The sequence below is a fragment of the Cryptomeria japonica genome, chromosome 10 (assembly GCF_030272615.1).
Source record: "Cryptomeria japonica chromosome 10, Sugi_1.0, whole genome shotgun sequence".
NCBI classification, from domain to species: Eukaryota; Viridiplantae; Streptophyta; class Pinopsida; order Cupressales; family Cupressaceae; genus Cryptomeria; species Cryptomeria japonica.
The window spans coordinates 85,396,717-85,421,032 of NC_081414.1; the positions used below are offsets into that span (position 1 = coordinate 85,396,717).

At 37.6% G+C, this 24,316-nt stretch overlaps 1 protein-coding gene across 3 annotated transcripts in view; it reads right to left on the bottom strand.

Annotated features, from left to right (window-relative positions):
• The window catches only part of LOC131031518 (putative BPI/LBP family protein At1g04970), a 133,451-nt gene that overhangs the window by 13,712 nt on the left and 95,423 nt on the right, over positions 1-24,316 (bottom strand). For all 3 annotated transcript variants that reach the window (XM_057962640.2, XM_057962641.2, XM_057962639.2), the window contains exon 3: positions 22,814-23,162. In XM_057962640.2, coding sequence (XP_057818623.1) covers positions 22,814-23,162 — 349 coding nt within the window. The remainder of the gene's footprint in view (positions 1-22,813; positions 23,163-24,316) is intronic.

Below are 24,316 nucleotides of genomic sequence, written 5' to 3' on the forward strand. Positions count from 1 at the left end.
TTGGACAGAGCCGCACGCCCGTTACACTCAGGCCCATGCAGCCGGCCGCACCTTCCGTCATACCAGCCGCAGGACTGACTCCCACAGAGGCATGTACTGCCAGCACGGCAGAGTTGTGTGGTCCACCGCAGGGAGGCCTGGCAGAGGAGATGGTTGCGACGGAGCCTCAAGTACGACTGGACGTCGTGGGATCCGATGCAGTGGTGACGGTTGCTGCCTCCTTGTTGGAGGAGCCCATCGCGGGACATGTTTCCGAGGGGGAGAGAGGGTCGGAGGTGTTGAGTGCAGTTCCATCGGTGGCGGCTATGGGGAGTTGGCTGACCCGGAGATTCCAGATGACAGTGACGCCACCTGTAGGAGCAGCTGTACTCTCACCTCGACGAGAGCCTCCCACTGAGGTGGTGGATCTGGAGGATTCCTCGGCGGAGACGCAGGCACCAGCAGAGGGACAGGTCCTTGGAGAGGATGTTCTGGGCCAGCGGGATGCAGTTGGTGTGGTTGAGGAGACTTTTGAGTTACCACGAGGGCTTCCTGTACCTACATCGGGGCTAGAGGGAGAGGATATTGAGGTTTATCTGGCAGATATGGTGACGAGGGGTCGGCGAGTGGTGGCCGCGGCCCAGACACGGTCTCTACAGCAGGTTGTGGAGGAATTAGAGCAGGTCCTCCAGTTTATGAGAGAGGGCTGTCCCGCAGCTTTCACCTCATGTTTTGAGGCACGAGGGTGGCCAGTTACCCAGACGGAGGCGATGTTGGAGGCTTGGCGTGTGCCTCAGCCCGTCGTGGAGAGTAGGGTGACGACTCTCGTCCGGGAGATTGAGCAGGTTTATAGGGAGGCCTACTATACCTTACGCCAGACACAGCATGAGTCCGCGGTTCGCGAGGCTGCTCGAGTGGAGTTGGAGCGGGACACGGCCAGGCAACAAGCCTCGTGGGCAGCCGAGAGATCAGAGTTGGTCGCACAGCTTGAGGCAGCCCGTGCAGAGAAGGTTGCGGTGGACGCCCGTCTTTCAGAGGAACAGGGTGCGCGGAGTCTCATCCAGCAGGAGTTAGATGTTGTTCAGGCTCAGTTGGTTCGCATGACGGAGTCCGCCGATACCAAGGAGAGGGAGCTACTGGAGGCTGCGCTTATGGTGAAGACTGCCTTAGAGAAGGTGTTGGTAGCAGAGCGAGATGTGGCAGCACGCACCCAGCAGGTCTATGAGCTCCGCGCCTGCCTGGCGGCCCAGCCACCCGCATCTCACCCTTCGACTTCAGGGACGCTTCCTCAGCCCCCTCCTTGACTTTCACTTGGTTGTATATTTATATTACATTGTCTCCATTTTGTTGTTAGTCGTCGGAGACGACTTCTTTTTTGGGGGGGATGATGTTATCGGGAAAAAGTGTATAGTTAGTAATGTTAATTATCAAAAGTTAGTTAGCCGACGGGTAGGTAGTTGGAGTCGCGACGGTTGGGTCGCACCCCTTCGGCAGTCATATATTGTATCACCTTCGGGTGTTGAGAGATGTATTGTGAACGACGGATATAATATGAACATCCTTTGACATTAATGGAAAGCTTATTCTGGTACTTCTTTTATATTTGCATTGTACATTGCTGTTCAATTTCTGTATTCTTCCTGTTTACCCAGTGAGGTAAACAACCTTTGTATCCTTGTTGGAAGATGGTCAGAGCAAGTTCTTCTTGGTGTGTTATTGAGTGGTGAATATGTTTCAAAATCTAAGCTTGCATGAGATTTGCTTCTTATGGGTGGCATTTTTCTGTGTCAGCATTTTCTTTATGAGTGTTGGCAGGTGCTCAATGTTTTTTTTTTTTAAAGAATTACTTTGACATTTGCTATGTCGAATGTATATACTGGGTGATCCAAACTTTAACTTTTGTATGATATGACAAGTTGGTAATTCTGTGAGGTTAAAATGGGTGTGTTAATGTTGTTTGAAATAGAAGGAAACACATGTTTTTGGTTGCATGAAGTATGTGTGGGTTTCACTATGGCTTAAGAAATATTTTATATCAGGTTTATCCTCTCTCTAATTGGGTTGCTGAAGAATGGTGTGACAAGAAATTTCTGAGTTTGTTGAAGAGGTGTGTGTGGAGAATACTTGTGAAGAATGTGTTTTATTTTTCAGATGGTGAAGTTTGACAGCAGTAAGTTAACACAGTGATACTGTATACAAAGAGGGGTGCTTTTATAGTCTTTCATGATGCTTTTATAACAAGGATAGTCCATTGACAGACCTACTAAGCACTGGAAAACTTTTCTCAAACCTTTAGTCTTTGTTCACTGGAGTGTGTTTGACAGTTTTGAAGACAGAAGTGTTGTTATATGTTCTCTTTATACTCATTGTTTGAATTGACAAAGCATAGAGTAGTTTTGTATGCTGGATGTTCTTTAAAATATTGTTTTTTTCTATATTGAGTTGGAGCTCAATCAGAGGTCAGTGCCTCTGCTTGATGGAGTCGGTACTCTTTGCGAGTTGTAGCTCTTGTATGTAACTGGGGTTGAGCCCTTTTTTTGATAATGATAGCTATTGTGTGCCGTGGTTTTTTACCCGAGAGGGTTTTCCACAAGATAAATTCTGTGTCTTCTCTTTGAATGTTCAATCTGCTAATTTTGTGTGGCTTCATTTGTTAATATTTTTGTAATTCTGATTCACCCCCCCTTCTTAGTATTTTTGAATTGGTATCAGAGCCAGATACCTTCTTTTAAAGCTTAAAAGCTTGAAAGATTGATCCCTTTTGCACACAAGATGAGTGTTCTTGAAGGACTTGCAACTAATAGAGCTCCTTTGTTGAATTGTTCTAACTATGCCTTTTGGAGTGTATGAATGAAGACCTATTTGATGTCTCTTGGTTTTGACATTTGGATGAGCGTGGTAAATGGTTATACTATTCCTTCTGCACCTCCTACAGATGCTGATGGAAAGAAGGCATTTGAAAATAATGCTAAAGCTATGAATGCAATATTGTGTGGCTTATCAGAATCAAAATTTGTAAAGGTCATGCATTGTGATACAGCTCATACCATGTGGGAAAAACTTCAAAATGCATATGAAGGAGAAGAAAAAGTTTAAAATGCCAAACTTCAAACTCACAGAATGCAGTTTGAAAGCTTTAGAATGTGGGAAGAAGAAAGTGTTGCTTCTTACTTTTTAAGAGTTGACGAAATTGTAAATTCTCTTAAAGTCTTAGGTGAAAAGATTGAAGATAATACTGTTGTTCCAAAAATCGCTAAAGTTTCAGCTATTGAAGAGATGGTTGAGCTTGACAAGTTGTCTGTTGACAAGCTTCATGGCATCCTGACAGACTATGAGATGAGAACGAATACTGAATCTTCTTCGAATAAAGAAAGTGCATTTAAAGCTTCTAAGAAAGGTAAACAAAAGGTACAAGTTTCTAGTGATAGTTATGATGATAGTTCCAAATCTGAAGAGGCATTGTTCATGAGAAAGTTGAAGAGAGGTTTTGATAAATATAAAGGTATGTTGTCTCTCAAGTGTTTTAACTGTGGCAAGGTAGGACATTTTGCAGCCAAATGTCCTTATGAAAAGGATGAGGACAGCAGCTTTGAGAAGGATCCTAAGTTCAGTAAAAAAGAAATTCATAAGAAAAGAAAAGAAGACTCGTAATTTCAAAAGAAGTTTCTACTCTAAAGAGAAAAGTTGTTCATTAGATGGTAGTAAAGAGGAGTCCTTGAATGACAAGATTTTATTCATGGCTTTAGAAGAGACCTTCACTGAAAATCAAAAAGAAGAAGACTACTTTGATGAAGAAGAGCAAGAGGTAGATCTTGAGCAAGAACTTATACACGCTCTAAGTGAAATTAAGAAGTTAAGAAAAAAAAATCAAAATTTAATGTAGTTGTTACAAGAAGAGAGTAACAAAAATCCTAAAAAATCACTTGCATTAGAGGTAGCAAAAAAGTCTATCGTTCATCTGAAGGTTCAGATTGAAGAAGCAAAGAAACTTGAAGAGGATCATAGAAAACAGTTTAAGGACAAAGAACAAATTTGTGAGAGGCTTGAAGCTGAAGTTGTTTCTTTAAGAAAGTTGGATAAATTGTCATAGTTGTTGAATTGTGAAAGGATTTATCAAAAAGATACTATGACTTTGGATGGTTTATTAGGCTCTCAAAAACGGTCTCTTGATAAAAGTGGAGTTGGCCATGAAGAAGGTCAATGCTCAAAATCTACAAAAAGTGAACAGCAGAAGTCTAATGCTGATAACACAAGAGATTCGTTCTCTAAAAACAGAAATAGTGCTTTCAAAATGTCCTCTACTACTAGACAAACTCATATGGGTAGGTTAAATAACTCTTACTTTTATGGTTACTGTTTTACATTCAACTATTTTGGTCACAAAGCCATAAATTGTAGAGCGTTTGCTAGGAGAGATTTCAATTTTGTGAATAGGAATTCATTTGCACCTCTGAGGAATTATAATGTTATTTGTTATAAATGTAATAACTTTGGTCATTCTGCAAGAGTTTGTAAGAATGGCTTGGCAGGCTTTACCAAGAAGGTTGAAACGAAGAGCAAGGCACAAGAGAATACTAAAGTTTGGAGGAAAAAGGAGAAAGAAAATACTGAAAAGTCCTTAATTGTGCAAACAACCTTTCTGCCCAAAATGAAAAGGATATTTGGTATGTTGACAGTGGCTGCTCCAAACATATGACTGAGGATAAAAGCATATCTATGACCCTTAAGAAGATGAATGGCGGTAAAGTTAGATTCGGTGGCAATTCATCTGCAAGGGTTGCAGGTAAAGGTGCACTTGTATTAAACAATGGTGAAATTAAGGTTGAAAATGTTTATATGTAAAAGGGCTGAAACATAATTTGTTGACCGTGAGTCAGCTATGTGATTAGGGACATAGCTTGATCTTTAATTCAAATTGTTGTGTTATTAGTAAAGGTGTTAAGCATATTGCTAATGCTAGTAGAACTGCTAACAATCTGTATATTCTTGATGATACTAATGGTGAAAAGTGTTGTTAAGTCAACTAGATGAAGCTTGGTTGTGGCACAGGAGAAACTTGGACACATGAACTTTGATAATCTGATTCAAATCAGCAAGAAGGGAGCAGTTAGAGACATGCCACAACTTGCTAAACCTTCTGATGTTGTGTGCAAAGATTGTTAGATGGGCAAACAAACTAGAGAAAGCTTCAAATCAAAGGAATTATCCAGTGCTAGACCTCTTGAGCTGATACACACTGATTTGTGTGATCCTACAAGAACTACAAGCTTGCAAGGTGAGAAATACTTCATGCTTTTGATTGATGATTTTTCACGCATGACTTGGGTTACATTTTTAAAAGAAAAATCAGAAGCACTTGAGAAGTTTAAAGCCTTCAAGGCTCTAGTTGAAAATGAAACACGTCTGAAAATTAAATTGTTTACATTCAGACAATGGAGGTGAGTTTACTTCTAATGAGTTTATCAATTTTTGTGAGAAAAATGGTATTCAGCAACTAGGACACCTCAACAAAATGGTGTTGTTGAGAGGAAAAACAGATCAGTCCAAGAGATGGCTCGAAGTATGATGAATGAGTCAAAAGTGAGTGATACATTTTGGAGAGAAGCAGTTCATACTACTATCTACATTCACAACAGAGGGATGATCAAAGCAAAGCACAATAAAACACCATATGAATTGAGAAAAGTGCTAAAAAAGATGAAATGGAAGGTGTTGTTCAACCTTCTTCATCTCATGTACAAGCTGGGACAGCAAGTAGTAGTGCTAAGAATACTTCAAAAAGTGTTCAACCATAGGAATCAAATACTTCTTCAAGTATTCAGCGTGGGGCAGCAGATGCTTTTTCTGAAAATGAATCTGAAGTTGATCATGGTAAGACCACATCTAAGACTCCTTATAAGTTTGTTCAGAAAAATCATCCCATTGATCAAATCTTGCCTAAGAGCAGAACTAGAGTTACAAGGAGAAATGTAAATTATTATGAGGATGAAGATATCTTTTTGTTGTCCATGATTGAACCAAAGAGTTTTGAAGAAGCAGCTGAAGATAAACATTGGGTGGCAGCTATGAAAGAGGAGCTTGGCCAAATACAGAAAAGTGAAACATGGGAACTTGTACCTAGACCCAAAGATAAGAATGTGATAGGCACAAAATGGGTCTATAGAAACAAATTGAATGAAGATGGCCAAGTAGTAAGGAACAAAGCAAGGCTGGTTTGCAAAGGTTATGCTCAAGTGGAAGATATTGATTTTGACAAAACCTTTGCTCCTGTTGCACATCTTGAAGCAATTAAAATGTTCTTAGCTTTTGTTTCTTTCAAAGGTTGTAAGATTTTTCAAATGGATATCAAATCTACTTTTCTTAATGGTAATCTGAATGAAGAACTGTATATAGAACATATAGAACAGCCTGATGGTTTTATTTTGTCGAAGAATCATGACTATGTGTGTAAGCTGAAAAAGGCTATTTATGGCCTTATGCAAGCCCCACATGCTTGGTATGCCAGGCTTGATAAATATCTACAGCAACAAGGATTCAGAAGAGGAATGGAAGGCACTAACCTTTATGTTAAAGAAGAAGGTAAACACATATTGGTTGTAGTGGTTTATGTTGATGATTTGATTTTTGGTAGCAATTATGTAGACGTGTGCAAAGTTTTCGCTGCGAATATGAAGAAAGAATTTGAAATGTCAATGTTGGGTGAGTTGTCTTTCTTTCTTGGGCTACAAATTCATCAATCTGAAAAAGATATATATATCTCTCAAACCAAGTACATTAGAGAAATGTTGATGAGGTTTAGGATGGAAGATTGCAATCCTGTAAGTACACCTATGGTAACAGGATGTAAACTTAGCAAAGATGATGAATCTCCTAATGTAAATCAAACTTATTACAAGTCTATGGTAGGAAGTTTGTTATATGTTACAACTACTAGACCTGACATTGTGCAAGCTATTGGTTATGTTGCTAGATTTCAAACCACACCAAAGGACACTCATGTTCAAGCAGCTAAAAGAATCTTCAAGTACCTTGAGAGTACTATTGATTTTGGTTTATGGTATCTTATAGGTAAAGATTTTACACTTACAAGACTATACTGCTGCAGATTGGGGAGGTTCAGTTGATGATAGAAAGAGCACAAGTGGTGGTGCTTTCTTTCTTGGTAGTTGCTTGTTTCATGGCTGAGTAAAAAACAGGTTTCTATTTTTTTATCTACAGCTGAAGCTGAGTATATTGCAGTTGTGTCTTGTTGTACTCGGGTACTTTGGATGAAGCAAACATTGAAAGACATTAAGATAGAGTACGATCATCCTATTTCTATCTTTTGTGATAGTAGGAGTGCCATTAATATTTCAAATAATCTAGTCGTGAACTCTAAGACTAAGCATATTTCCATTAAATATCATTTTTTGAGAGAACAGGTTACTAATCAGCAAGTTAAGTTGGAATGTGTCTTCTAAAGAACATATTGCAGATTTGTTTACCAAGCCACTACCAAAGGAGACATTTGAAGTTTTGAGACAAAAGCTGGGAGTGATTTCACTCCATCACTGATTTACAAATTGGACTCGGGGGTAGTATCTCTTGTCATATTTTATGGCCCATTTTCAATTATGCAATTTGATTTTTGATATACAGACCTAATTTAGTCATTGATGTCAAAGGGGGAGTAATGAGATAGCGGGAGTTTCAGTATTGTTTCTTGTTTCAGTTTGGTTGCCATCAATGACAAAAGGGGGATATTGTTTAGTATGTTGTCATTGATGTCCAAGGTTGACGTCCAGGTGTGTAATCAGTCCTGTTGAGTTGCATTGTTCCTTGTTTCAGATTGGTAGAGAGCAGTTGTTCAGATAATCAAATGTTAGATGTTATCTTCTGTTTTGTTCAGTTCGTTTGGGTTGGATTGTTGTGTTCAGAGCTATTCAGCATTGCTGTTATGATATCCTTATGTCAGAGTGATTACTTGTCTTGTTTTGAAAATTCCTTTTCACTTTGATATATGGTTGCGCTTGGAATGTGAACGTAATTGTTTTGAAGATTTGTTTTGTATCGAATCATCTTCATTCCCTTTGTTGTGAATTTGGTTGTGAGGTTTTGATGTGGAAGTTGTACTTTGGTTGAAAAAGGGAGAAGATGAATGTCAATCTGAGCGAGCATTAGCTTTTCAGCTGTTCGTTTTCATGACTATGTTCGCAACATCTAGGACATTATCTTTCCTATGCCCACGTTGTAGCAGTTGAAGTTTATGTTTTTAAACATCTATTGTGTGTGTTAGAAAAGGAGTTTAAATTAGCTATTTGTTTTTGCAGAGTGTGTGAAGTGGTGGCAGTTTCTTGTCAACAACATCATACATTATGATTACACTATGACAATTGTTTTTGTCAGGTTCGAATACGTTTTTTACTCTACTTTCTAGTGCTGTCCTCTTCAGAAATTTGTTACGGCAGTATGGAATGCATTTTTTAGCTCTTCTTGGACAGTTGTGTATCCTTGTTGAAAGATGGTCACAGCAAGTTCTTCTTGGTACATTTTTTAGTTGTGAATATGTTTGAAAATCTGAGCTTGCATGAGATTTGCTTCTTATGTGGCATATTTTTTTTGTCGATGTTTTCTTTATGAGTGGTGGTAGGTGTTTGATGTTTTTCTTTTTTAAAGAATTACTTTGACATTTGTTGTGTCGAATGTATATACTGGGTGATCCAAACTTTTTTATGGTATGACAAGTTGGTAATTCTGTGAGGTTAAAAATGGTGTGTTAATTTTATTAGAAATAGAAGGAAACACAACATGTTTTTGGTTGCATGAAGTATGCGTGAGTTTCACTATGGCTTAAGAAATATTTTATATCAGGTTTATCCTCTCTCTAACTGGGTTGCTGAAGAATGGTGTGACAAAAGAAATTTCTAAGTTTGTTGAATAGGTGTGTGTGGAGAATACTTGTGAAGAATTTGTTTTATTTTTCAGATGGTGAAGTTTGACAGCAGAAAGTTAACACAGTGATACTGTATACAAAGAGGGGTGCTTTTATAGTCTTTCATGATGCTATTATAACAGAGATAGTCCATTGATAGACCTACTAAGCACTGAAAAACTTTTCTCAGACCTTTAGTCTTTGTTCACTGGAGTGTGTTTGACAATTTTGAAGACAGTAGTGTTGTTATATCTTCTCTTTATACTCATTGTTTGAATTGACAGAGCATAGAGTAGTTTTGTATGCTGGATGTTCTTAAAAATATTGTTTTTTCTATATTGAGTTGGAGCTCAATTAGAGGTCAGTGCCTCTGCTACATGGAGTCGGTACTCTTTAAGAGTTGTAGCTCTTGTATGTAACTGAGTTGGAGCCGATTTTTTGATAATGATAGCTATTGTGTGCCATGGTTTTTTACCCGAGAGGGTTTTCCACGAGATAAATTGTATCTTCTCTTTGAATGTTCAATCTACTAATTTTGTGTGGCTTCATTTGTTAATATTTTTGTAATACTGATTCACCCCCCACCTCTCAGTATTTCTGAATTGGTTTTCAGAATATATGTATATATTTTTTTAGTTGAGAAAAAGGTTAGTGATTGTTGGTACCTATTCTTGGTTATCTTAGTATACTTAGAGATTGTAGTTTGTTTTGTCCATTTAAGAGCTATTATACCTAATTATTACTACCCATTATTAGACATCGTTATTTACTTAGAGACTATAGTTTGTTACTGTCCTTTTAAGAATTATTATATTCGATTATTACTACCTTTAACTGTTCTTTCTTGCTTTAAGAGATGGTCACCCGTTGGTAATCTTTGAAGCATGTAATTCATTTGAATTTTCCAATATCTCACATATGATGAATCGAAGAATCATTGACAAGTGTTGATTTATGAGATAAACCTCCAACAAAATCATTTAATAGTTGATGCCTGTAAATTCCTTTATTCAACAGTATACAAATTTAAATTGAGTGAATTTTAATGATCCATGCTCAAATAAACACCCTTACTTTGATTTGGTTGAGAGGATTATGGTTTTTTTTCCAAAATAGTCCTGATTTAACTTGTACACGAAAGATTGAATTCAAGTTTTATTTATAGATTTGGTTATCATACCACACCGGAGAGACTTTAGGTGAGCACATTGCATGTAAAAATCAAGTATAAACAAGTTCAGACACAATGTTTGTTTAAATGACGTCAAAAAGGCATATATCACTTCAAATAGCATTTAGTGAAGGAGCCTAGGCATGACACCACCACTTGCCCAAAGTGCCCTACGAATATCACATATCAAGCACAAATGGATCGGCAACTTTTTATTATAAGGCTTAAAAAAGAAAGAACTAAGACAAAAGTGGCTTCTAATTCTGTAGACAGTATGGACAATCATTTGAATGAGGCAGCTAGTGCACAAGAGTCTTTGAAGGAGTCTCAATCAAAACCTACTTCTATAGCACATAGCCCAAATACAACTAGAGGAAACATTATTCTTTCTTTGCACCTTGTAGTACACCAAAATCGCAAACCACTTTGGAGAATAGAAAATAAAAGAAAAACATCCATGAATAGGTGAATAAGGTGATCATAAATTTTTGGTTCTACTCTAGCCTAGAATTCCATATTGTCAAATCTACATACTCACAAAGAATGGTGGATGCTATTAAGGTTTCAGGTCTTGGGTTCAAAATCCCATCAAAGAGACATTAAGAGTTGGTATGCTCAATGATGTAGTAGAGGATGTTAGGAACGTTGTTAACAAACATCAATTAGAGTGAAATCTCCCCTTTTTGGATATTCTTTTAAACAATAATACTCAAAATATGATAATAGTTTTATCAAAGATTACAAATTATGATATATATTCAGGTCAATAAATTATAGCACAATACCCAAAGTTGATCAAATCGCGAATTCTTTGGAAATGCTTTGCAAACTTGCTGAATTAGAGGGTTTTGACCCTAACTCAACAGTGACAATACCAAGGACCACGTCTTTAGCATGCCAAGGGCATGAAAGGATCACCTTCTAACCCTTAGCCTACCTTGGGGTTTTCCATCCTACTCGACCAAGATTTGGATCCAAACTCAGTAAGAGTATGAAAGGCCCCCAACCTTCCAATTCTCATGAACCAAGAAGGGATTTCATCATTTCAATTTGAAAATACTGCCTCGAATTTAAAACCGATAACTTGATGAATTTGCTATTTTATTGATGATTTGCCTTGCTGATTAATATCTCTTGATGGATTGACAAATCAATCCTTGAATTCTTTTATAAATGATTCTTGAATGAATTTCTGAAATTATATATTGTTGAATGACTAGTAGTTTGAATGTTAAAGGTCTGAATTGATATGCTGAATTGATTTCCAATTGACGCCCTCTACCAATGAATTATACTCCCCTTTATATCCTCTCATGCAAGGGAGTCGCATCTTTTCCTTTGAAAAGGATACACCCTTTCAAAACTAATCGTTTCCTTGAAGTATTTCTCAGCAAGCGCTAATAATTATTTTCCTTTTAATCTTAGTCGGCCCCTTCATTCAATCGCTATCCTCATTAAAATTCATCACCCAGGTTTTATATGTATAATTGGCTGCAATCTGATTGGCAAGGGTTGTGATGTCTTGGCGAGGGCATGACATAGAGTTGGAAAAGATTGGATGCACCATAACATCAAATGGGTGGATGGATAGAAGGAACCTGACTCTCATCAACTTCCTTGTCTCTTGTGATATTGGCACAATCTTTTTGAAATATATGTATGTATCAAAAGATTAAATATGTGGCTATGTTGTTTGACAAGGTGATCATGGATGTAGAGCCACCATAAGTGGTTCAATCTATTAAAAACAATGCTACTACTAGGAGACTTTCGATGGACAAGTATCCTTCTATTCTTTTTAGCCTATATGTAGCAAACTACCTTGATCTAACCCTAAAGGACATTAAAAAAATTAAAAGGGTCCAGGAGGTATCCCAAAAGGTTCACACTATTACCAAGTTCATCTACAATCACACAAGGGTGTTGTGCGTAATGTTCTCCTTCACAAATAGCAAGGAGCTAGTTTGACCAAGGGTGACAAAGTTTGCTACACACTTTCTTGCAATGCAAACTCTTGCCGATTAAAAATGAATTTAAAGTGAATATTTGTTTCAAATAATTAAATGAAGCCCAGCGTCATGAATCCAATGGATGTCAAAATATAGGTGAAGTATATTTTCTTTGCAATTTTTGGGGGATGTGTTTGAATAGGTTGTCGAAGTTTTAGAGCCTCTAGTAAAAATTTTGTGACTAGTGTATGGTGAGAAAGCCCCCATGGGCTATTTGTATGGGGCCATGAAAAGGGTTGGCCAAGGAGGTGAAGAGGGGTAGGATGGAAAATAATGACAATTACATGCCAACATAGGAAAAAATTGATAAGAGATCGGATCAACAAATGCACCCCCCTATTTATTTCACTAGATACTATTTCAATCCAACATTGTTGTATAGGCCCTAATTCAAAGATGATGTTGAGGTCACACACGGCCTACTCAAGTGCATGAGAAAATGTTCCCTATCCCAATAGTGATTTATGTAGTTATGGTAGAACTACTAATATACAAGTAGGCAAGGGGATTTTTCTCAAGTATGCCTATCATGCAAGGTAGGATGACCTTCAAACTAGGTGGACACCATAAAATTTTGGCAATCTCTCTATATTGTAGACATGCAATTGCGTTAGGATTTCGATAGATCTTACATGATATAATTTTGAAATTAATTGTGTTTTTCAATGCAATGATGCAATTGTTGTGGCCAAGATGCCAAAAATCTTTGATGGATGGTAATGAGCATTTTGTGCCAACCATGTAGTTCATCCACTTGCAAGTGTAGTACAAGTGTTTTTGAACACATACATTCTGAGAAATGCAATCATCTGGTGAAACGACAAATGAATGAATTGTTCTTCATTCACCATACCATTTATTTATTTTATTCAATGTTTGCATCCCTTTGGCATCAAATATTATATTGGGCTAGCCCTACAATCCTCACATCAGTTGCTTCTCCTAATGATGGATCACAAAGTATGATCCTAAATGTTGACAAAAATAACCATGACTTTTACAAAAAGCTTAATGCCATGGTTTCATGAACACATTTGACATGTCATGGAGGTAGGCGCAATATATTTTCTACTTATGGAAGCAAGGAGATGCACACCCTAGGTTTCGATGCACATGTTGGAGATAGTTTCACATATAAAATTGGGATGTGCATATCCAGGTAGTGTACACATTTTAAAGATAGCTTCACATCTCAAACTAATAGACACATACCCTAGGGTGGTGTTGTGACGTTTTCACACATCGCCCCATTGCAAATGGGGACCCCTGCTTTTTGCTTTCTAGGGTTTGTTTTCTAGGCCTTTTAGGGTTTTGTCCGTTAGCCTTTGCATTTTGTGGGTCGCCTAGGGGATCACCTAGATAGCAGGTTCTACTTGAAGTTAGGTCAAGTTGGTGAGTGATGAAGTCTGGAATGTCCTGATCCTGAAATTTTGGCTAAGTCTGAGAGTTCTGATCCTGAAAATTGGCTAAGTCTGGAATGTCCTGATCCTGAAATTTGACTAAGTCTGGAAACTGAAAAACCTCCAAAAACTAGATTTTGCAATATAACTCCTGGAGGTCTGAAACCACTCTCAAACATCCTGAAAGTATATATGGAATATAACTTATAAGTCTTTCTTATACTTAAATGTTATATTCCATAAAAATTATCCTGATAGAGAGTTCAAAAAGTCAAATTTCGCTCCTGTCCTTCACTGAGGATCCAGAGTGAATTTCGCTCCTGACCCTCTCAGGAGGTCCAAGGCGAATCGCTCCTGTCCCTCACCAAGGGTCCAAGGCGAAAAAGCTTATTGGAGTCATTCCTGACCTTGTTTGGCCAAATTGGGACATCAAAGGCATGGTGGAGGACGAAATGAACGTGATAAAGCATCCAGATTTGATTAAAGACAATGAAATGATGGAGTTTTGCCTAGAAGGGTAATTTCGCTCCTGTCCTTCACTGAAGGACCAGAGCGATTTTCTTTATATACACATTTTTAGACCTTTCTTGGACTTGAACTCTTATTCATAGCATGAAACAAGATGAAATCTTCCCTAGCCAAGACATTTCATGATGAAAGATGAAGCATTTTGGCCTAGAAGGCAAAATTCGCTCTTGTCCCTCACTGAAGGACCGAAGCTTGATTTTCAAATTTGCACTATTTTTGCAAGATCAAAATGATTTTATGATTTGAAGAGATCAAGGAAAACATGATTTGTGCGTTGAATATAATTTGAGTGGTCCACAAACAAGGAAATATACCAAGATGACAAAAGGCACTCCTATCCCTTGCTGAAGGTCCAGAGCGATTTTCTAAAAAGTGCAATTTTCTTGCAAGGACAAAGCAAGTTTTGTGATTGAAATGAATGGAAGAAGGCGTGTTTTGCCCGTTGAAGATAATTTGGAAGGCTAACAAAGGACGAATAAGCTTGGATTTGCAAAATCGCTCCTGTCCCTCTCCAAGGGACCAGGGCGAAAAACCTAATATCCACCCTTTCTCTTCAAGTTTGGACAAATCTAAGCCTTGACATAAGTTTGAAATGAGGTTTAAAATGCCTTGAGGTGGAATTGAGATGCAAAGATTACAAATTTTGATGACAATGGGGAAAAGCACTCCTGTCCTTCACTGAAGGACCAAGGCGAAAAGCTTTGGAACACCTATTTTGCCTTGCAAAAACAAGTTAAACATGTATGGAATGGATGAAAGAGATCATCACTTACCCCACATTGAGAGTTGGCAATTAAAAGGATGAAGGAATAAGAGCAAAAGTAAAAATCGCTCCTGTCCCTCTCCAAGGGTCCAGGGCGAAAAAGTCTTAAAGGCACCTTCCTCTTAGAGATCAAGTGAAATCAAACTCAAAAAATCTAGTTAAAAATGCCATTTAAATGTCTAGATGAAGTTTTGGGCGGAAAAAGGGAGGTATGCAAGGTCTAGATTAAAAAATCGCTCCTGGCCTTCACCAAGGGTCCAGGGCGAAATTGATGATATCCTTCATTTTTTGCATTAATTGAACGTTGACATTCCTTGAAATTCACCAAAATTTGCTAACTTTGGGGCATTTAAAAAAATTAAATTAAATTGGCATTAATAAATTGATTTTAGGCCTTTAAAAATCGAACCTTTATTGTGAAGGCATTTAAAATTAATTTTTTAAATTAAAATTAAATGTGGAGCGCACAAGGCATTATTTTGCCTTTATTTGACAAGTCGGCCTACTCCTTTTGAGGTTTTATTTATTATTTCACCTTTTATTTGCTAGGTCGGCCTCATGGGTAAGTGGAAGGTGAGCGCTCTATATATTGGAGGTGTTTTTTCACAATTCAAATCATTCAATCATCCTTTCAAGTGTGAATTTGGAGAGCTAATTGAAGGTGCGAAATCTAGCTGGAGTGGAGCGAATTTCTACTAAGTGTGGAGACTAAGGGGGGCGAAATTCATATTGAAGGCTATTGGAGAGGTGAATTTCTTGCTAGATTGGAGGCGAATTTCCAAATTTTGGAGAAGCTAGTGGAAGGTGAAGTTCTTTTCCAAGCTAAAGGAGGCGTACTTCATCCAAGGGAGGACTATAATCTAATCTTGTCCATCAAAATCCGGTTTTCTTTCATCTTTTGCCAAGGTTTTGTAGTTAAGCAATCAAAGAGGAGGTATGAAGAATTATTTTTTTGAAGATCTCATTCAAGACTTATTGTGATCCCATTGCAATTTTGTAAAGTCTGAGTCTTGAAGATCCAACTTCCATTCATGATTAATTTGAAAATGTATAGTTCTTGATTTATCATGACTTTTTTCAAATTAATATCTTAAGTTTTACCTTTGAAAGGTCTTAAATTTCATGCTTTGAGGTTTGATGCTCAAAAGACTAACTTTAATATTTTGTGTAGGCATCAAATGGAGATCCCGGAGTTGGAAAATCAAGCCAGATCAAGGACGGTCTCCTCCAAGAAGATCAAGCAAGGACAAGGGCGACCTCCTCCAGTCAAGCATCGACAAGGACGGCCTTCTTCGGACTAACATCATCAAGGGCGACCTCTTCTAATCCAGCATTCCAAGGCGAGGTACATCAATCATCCTGCAAATCAAGGACACAAGAAGTCAAAGCAAAGGGTTCGTTGAAGAAGCAGATAGTTTCAAAAGAGTCAATTAAAGCTAGCTTCCCAACAACATCAAATTGACATCAACCAAGTGTCAGATGAGTTGGCATCCCAGTCATCACTTCTCCAGTCAGTTTGATCCACCTCAGCATGTCTGGATTCAATGTACCTAACTCATGGGAGGTGGCACAAACTTCGATGTACCTACCCCAGCTATCCATTGGTTGAATTTTCTAGAGAAGACATGTGTCCAAGCAATACAATTATTTCATTGGTCGAGCATTAAATGTTATGTAATGGTTGTAACAAACCCTAATTAGGGTTTTCATTATTGAATCTTGGCCATTGATCTCAAATTGATCTTAGCCATCGAATTGTATTATGGGCACTATATAAGCCCCGACTCTTCATTTTGTAAAGGCGATAGGAAGCAGTTAGAAGGAGTTAAAAAGGAGAATAGAATAGAAGATAGAGAGTCAGTAGTTAGAATAGCGAATTAGTCTAGCAATTAGAGTAGAATAGGAGGACAAGGCAAGAAATTGTTGCCATTGATTGTAAACAAACTCCATTTTCATTGAAGTAATGGCGAAGTGTGTCGTTTCTTGCAATATGCATGGTTTCTTGTTGAATCTTCAATCCTAGATGATAGATGATTAGATGAATGGAAGAAATGTGCTTGATTGATAGTGAAATTCGTATATCCATACTACTAGCAGTTTGTTGATTGCAGACTTGCCTTGCGTAGTCAACTGGAATCATTCAGCTTAAGCTCAACTTCAATTGTCGCTTCTTCATTGATATGCATCAACCTGATGGTGTCTATGCCTGTAGTGATGATTTGAACATCATAAAGCTTTCCTTCAAAGATCGCACTAACCTTGTGGAGATGGTCCAGCGATGTCAAAACAAGACTTAGTTAGAATTTCATCAAAGATCATTCATTGCTCCTACATTCTTAGTATTAGGATTAGATCCTCTCCTCGCCCTCGTCTTTTTTCCTTTATTTTAAAGCTAGTAAGATCCTGTATTCCAGCAATATTCAAAGCAAATCAGAAGTTTAGTCATCAAGTGTAAGTCCCCTTGTGATTCCAGCAAATCACATCATACCACAAAGAGCTTATCCACACGTAGAGATCCTACAACGAAGAACCTTGAAGTCACCCTAATTGATCCTTTTTGCGATATCTTCAGCATTCAGAGGCTTTACTCAAGAGAGGATAAGGTACCCTTGGGTATTTTATTCTGTGTTTGATGGTGTACAAAATACACGTCAACAGGTGGGAAACACATTTTTGAGATAGGTTCACATCTTAGAGGCAAAACAGATTCCCTCTAGTGCTCAATGTTCCACATCTTCCCATTATGTTCGAATGATTTAATTTCTAATGAAAATATCTTTTGACTAACTTTACCAAATGGTGATTCCAAGTTTCATATTTCCAAACACGTGATTTTCTTAATGATACTTTTATTGATAAGTAAATATAATCTTGTCCTAAAATCTAATTAACAATAAATTCTATATTTATCATCTCATAACATTAAAACAAACATTATTATATTAACATCTCCTTAAATGACCATTTTGTTTGCCCCTATGTTCAATATTTCTTGAATCTTTTCAAATTTATCTTTCAACAATGATTTGAATAACATAATTTAGCTAGAACTCCAAAATCACAAAACACCCGATCATGACATATTGAAAATGAACAACCTATGAAGCTAGGTGTTGTGACGTTTTTACACATCGCCCCATTGCAAATGGGGACCCCCAATTTTTTTCTGCTTTCTAAGTTAGTTGTAGAGTCTTTTGCTATTAGCCTTTCACTTGGAAGAAGAGTAGTATCTTAAGTGGCTAAGAGTTGATCAAGTCAAGTCTCCTTCTTTGAGTTGGAGTGGGGTCAGTTAGTTCTTAAGGCTTACGAAATGAATGATTCATGATGATCATTCCATTTGATCATCATCTTTTGCTTGCAAAATCATAATTGAAGTGCTGAAATTTGACTAAGGCAGACTTGTTTTGGAGAGTCAATATTATAAGGAAGGAGCTAGAGTTCAAATTACCATCAAGTGGCTCAAAACAAATGGATTAAGACAGCTAAGTTGGCATTTTTTATGCACTTCCTTTGCCTAGCCAAGGCATTGCCACCACTTCCTTTGCTCGACCTGAGGATTGAGTTACTTCCTTTGACATTGGAAATATGCGACCTAAGGCGTAATCACTTCCACTTCTCCTAGCACTGCTAGTGGGTGCTCAAGCCCGATCACCCCCATTTCCATTCCCGACCATTGCCATCTCTCCATTTTTCCATCTCACTCCACAAACTTTCCATCATTTCTCCACTTCCTACCTTTCCACTTCACCTTTCACTACCTTTCTTACCCTTCACCTTCCACCCATCCTTCTTCTTTCATCCTATGTCTTCCATCCTTCATCTTCCTTCCTTTATAACCTCCTAACCATGGTATTCACCTTCCCATTTCCTAACTTCTTTTCCTCTACTACCCTTCTTTCCATCACCCCCACTTCCTACCTTTCTTCCACCTCTTATACCTTCCTAACTTCCCCATACTCTAACCCACATCTCACATCCTTTACCCCTTACTCCCATTAGCCTACCCATCCACTACCCACACTCCTTTACCACCCTTCATAACCCCAATCCTATCCTAGCCTAAACCCCTTAATTCCTTCATTTGCCACGGTATCCCCTTTATCCCTTATGCCTCCCTATTTCTCGACACCTTCTTCGTCACCTCCTCCCAACTTTTGTTTCCTAACTCCTACCTACCACGTCACTCATCCTACCCCGATCCTATCCTTCATTTACCACATCTCACCGTGGCACCTATCTTACCCCCACATCCTTTCCACTTTACCCCCACGGCTTCTCCTTACCACTCCCTCTTCTTCGCCGCTCCGTTCCACCTCATTGCCTTCAACCTTCCCCCACTATTGTGCCACACCACATGTTTGGACCCCACAAACCTTACAATGGAGATCAAAAAAGTTTCTAAGGCATTAACAATGCCACTTCAAATGCCGAAGTCAGCTCTTCCTTTGACCATTCAAAAAAAGTGACTTAAGCATTTTCAGTTACTTCCTTTGCCAATGGAAAAGAGCGAATTAAGAGATGAACGATTTCCATTGACCCTTTAAAAGTGCGACATAAGGATTTCATTCCTTCCTTAGGCAATGACAATCAGTGACTTAAGCTTTGGAAGACTTCCCTTGGCAATGACAATGTGCGACTTAAGGTTTTTATGATTTCCTTTGCTATGCTAAATGTGCGACTTAAGGAATTTTATTTCCTTTGCCATCTTAGATCAAGGACTTAAGGTTTTTGATCATTTCTATTGCCTCTTCCAATCAGCAATCTAAGGTGTTTTATTTCCTTTGAGGGTCTAAATGTGCGACTTAAGATTGTGTGATTTCCATTGCCTAGCTAAAAGCGCGACTTAAGCATTTTGGATTATTTCCTTTGCTGTCCCAAAACAATGAACTAAGGAATTGTTGACTTCCTTTGCCCCCTAAATGTGTGAATTAAGTAGGAAGTGCGCCAGCAAGAGCAAGGAATGCCGACTCATCGAGGAGACATTTCAATTAAAATTTGACCGTTGAAAGTCAAAAATAGGTGGAGCTAATCCGATGCAGACCTGAGCTAAGTCATTAAAAATCAGACTTGATTGTGAAAGTAATTTCCCAGCTAAGGCATTCTGATTTGAGCAGATATGTTCACATTTTAATCGGATTTTAAGTCAAAAATCATTTCTAGTCTTTAGTTGTTCATTTCCAGAATTTCAAAAGAAAACATCTCCAAACTATTAAAATGAAATCAGGACTTAATAACGTCTATTTTTCTGGAAATAAGGGTAAATTGATATGTTTATAATAAATTCACAATCATGATTAAGGTGTTTTCATTGTCTTTTCAGGTCTGATACAGGGAGTCAGCATGATGAATAATCAAGTTAAGCACTACAAGGCAAAGAGTGGCGACCAACATCAAGCATTCAAGGAAGGACTTTTACACAATCTTGAATTTCCTTCTTAAATCCAAGAATCAATGCCAGTATAGCCAGATGGAAGCTCTAGGGTGCAAGTGATCGAGACGGGAGTTAGTTTCAGAAGAGTTAATCAAAGTTAGAAGACGATGCAATTTGGGAATGTCTCCTACCTTTGTCTCATTCATTGATCGAGCTTGGAGATGTTGAGTATCAAGAGATATGTCTCATTCATCTACAACTTGTGATGAGTTACAAGGATGAGCAAGCTAAGGTGGTGCTCAGTCATCACTTATCCAATCATATCATTCTAAGATAAGACGTCCAGATTCAATGTACCTAACTCATCTACCAAAGAGGATAACTACCACATGAAGGCACAAAGTTCAATGCACCTACCGACGTCCTCTATTGGTCAATTATTCAAGGAAGGGCATGTATCCCATAAAATGTAATCTTATCATTGGTCAAGCATTAAATGCTTTGTAATGGGTGTAACAAACCCTAATTAGGGTTTCTATCTTTCAATCTTGGTCATTGATTGTGAATCAATCTAAGCCACTCAATTGTAATAAGAGCACTATATAAGGCTCCACTCTTTCACTTGTAAAGGATAATAGAGTAGTTCATGAATAGATAGCAAGCAAATAATTAGAGTAGAGTAGGAGGAGAAGATAAAGATTGTTGTCAAAACTTTGTTGTAATAAGCATGTAATTTCATTGAAGATATGGTGAAATTTATATGTTGATTTTACAATTTGCATGGTCTCTACTTCTCAATTTGATTTTCATGTTGTTTAGATGAATGGAAGAACTTTGTGTATGATCAATGGTGAAATTTGTACATCCATACTACTAACACCTTGTCGATTGTAAAGTGTCTTGTGTAGTCAACTGGATTCATCTTAGCCAAGCTTAACTTCAATTGCTCTTTCTTCATTGATATGTTTCGCCTTGAGGATAACTATGCTTGTAGTGGTGATTTGAACATCATACGCTTACCTTAGGAGATTGCACTAGCCTTGTGGAGATGTTCGCTGCATGTCAAAGCAAAGCTTAGTTGAATTTCATCAAAGATTGTCCATCGCTCTTACATTCCTAGGAGTAGAATAGCTTTCTAAACCCTCATCATTTTTTCCTTTTTTTTCAATCAAGTAAAATCCTACATTCTAGCATCATTTCAAGCATTCAAGATTCAACGTAAGTCCACTTTCTGATTCTAGCAATATCACAGCAAACAACTAAGTCTATCCAAGAGCATGTCAAGACTTGACATTTGAGAACCTTCGAGTCATCCCATTTGATCACGCAGCTTAGCATTTGGGGAGTCTTTGTTCAAGAGAATAGAATACTTAGTATTTTATTCTGTGTTAAATAGTGCGTAAAAACACCATCAACACTAGGTTACAAACATTAGATTTCAATATTGTTGATGAACAAATATTCACACCAAATCATAACTAAGCATGTATGTATCAATAGTAATGTCATCACTTTCGAAAGAAGCTCAACAAATATAGATATAAGTATAGCTAGATATTGTTAAGAGGTTTTATTAAATATGAAAATAGGACAGAACCCAATGGAACCAACACTTGATTGGTTAAATGTACAAATAATTTTGACTGAAAAGAACAATATCATGGGGCCACTTAGAGGGTTATCACAATAAGGAACTCAAGACTATTTTCCTCGCACTTGCAAATGAAAACTTTTTCAGAAAACATGCACTTTACAAGAAATTCAATGACAAATAACAAGGATTAGTATAGAGGATGATCAATTAAAAACAATTTCACATATAGGAACTTCCCTTACATTATTCTTTAGTTTCTCCATCAGTATACTTTATCTCACTAACTTGGAACTCCAGCCAAGTTGTTGCATTCAACTACCATTATACAAAATAAAACGTGCACAACTTGAGTTACCCAAAAAATAGCCCAATGGCATTAATAAATCGATGATCTAAAGACAACTATGGACCAAAGAAAACACTCACCTAAAGGAAACAATGACTAGAAGGCAGTGCCCCAAAGAGAAAAGGACAATCATAAATCATATCTCCATATTTCAACTAATTTTTTTGCCAAAATTTAGGGTCAACTGGAACATTCACTGCCTTCCATTGATGGTCAAGTTGTTGACATGGCATCTCTAAAGGCTCTTCCATTTGGCTTTGTGACAAGACAAACAGAAACAGTTGACATTGTCTTCTTCATCATCGATTGCATGACCTATACAAAGCATCAATTCACTTCCTTTTTATCAATGATAAACCTTGGAGTGTAACAGTTTACAACTGAATAATTATATGAGGATTCCATGATCAGTGACACTCCTAAGTTCTAACTTTTTATCATTTATTAACTATTTGTTCTATAATTAAGTTATATAACAAATTACTATTATGAGTTATAACAGACTAAATTATGGTTCTTGTTTCAATGACAATGACTGATCTACCTTGGAAAGAGGTACAAGAGGCTTTACTATTGTGCTTTCTGCATGCATTTCATAAACATCAGAAAGTGACCTTTGAATGATGGGTAGAGATTGCACAATAACCTATATTTCCTTTTCTCCAAAAAATTAGTCCTCTAGTATCCAAAAGAAAATAAAAAGATGCAAAGCGTAAAAGGAAGGAACCAAGAAAGTATTACATTAGTGTACACTTCAGCAGCTGAATTCAACACAGTGTCACTCAATGCAATTTCCAACATCTTTGATGAACCACTGCAAGAGATCCCAGGTTGCAAATTGGAAAGTCGGTGGACTCGAAAATCAGGAGTCATTGTCACAAATAATCCTTCCACTCCAATACTGATTGATTTAGGACCCACATCAGGAGCTTGCATGACTGTAAAATTCATTGCGACATTACCGTCAACTCCTATTTCCTTAGGAAGATTCTGCAACAAGGAATCAAGTTTTATAATGCCTTCCTTGATCTTTGATGTCACTGCATTTTCTACTGCAGCCCTAATCTCCCCTTCGAATGCATCCACAAACCTGTCCAGGCAAGAAGACAGAATATGGATCCTTTTGAGAAATAAATAGAAACATTTGAGATAGGCCAGAAAATATGTCTCCAATTTCATCATATATCAAATTGGCAAAGAACCTTTCCTTGTTGGCTATAGAAACTTTTTTTAAATGAAACATCAGCCAGACAATTTCTATAGAGGATTCATTAAATTCACAGACAATGTGATAATATATTCTTTACAAGAAAGTAAAATTATTGCATTTTCTAAAGCACTTAAAATAATAAAAAATATACAATATCAGCATTATTATTCTCAATTGTGGGCATTCTCATAGATATAATACATGGTATTTATGGCCAAACTCCACACTATGGTGCATAGCTGCAGCTTTGATACTGGCCTATCCAGGAACAACTGAGAAACATTCTAGGCATAACAAAGTGGAGTAGCTACTTACCTTCAGTCTGTTTTCTATGGAACCAATGGTGTTGCTCTCTTCTATTTTGAATGACTAGATATATATAGCTGATTTTGGGATAAGGGTGATCCATGTCATTGGGAGGAGATTTGCAATCATCTGATATCTATGTTGTGCAAAAGAACATTGAATGAAAAGGTGGAGAGATGATTTGGTGGCTTGCTAACTGTTAGAAAATCTCGTCAGTCCTAGTATACCTCTTCCTTGAAGTGCATTGGTTGTGCGGGACTACCATAGAGAAGGATCTATAAGAAGGCTTTCATATTTGATCATTACTTCAAGGCCAATGCTCCAGTGGATTTGTGGCAAAGCTTTGTAGTGAGAGAGATATGCTTCCCAAACCATACATCGTCCAACCTCCTTTTTCCCTCAATCCAGAATGTCCTTCTTCCTGTAAAGATTGTGTATCTCTGTTGGAGTTGTGCTATGAATTATTCTAATTGTGTTATGATGCCCTGTTTGTAAGAATTTATCATGAATGCATTCCATGGCATTTCAGAGCAACCATGAGTCTAGTCAGCCGCATAGGCTAAATTGTCATTGAGCAGAGCATCCTGCACACCTTGTAGTCGCTACTGAGCATCTATTTTTGAAAGTTACTGCAGTTTTGTTCCCAAAATCTGGCAGACATTCAGTTGATTTCAAATTTTGCAGTTCCAATCTAATGAGCCTACATATTACAAAGAGTTGATTGCAAA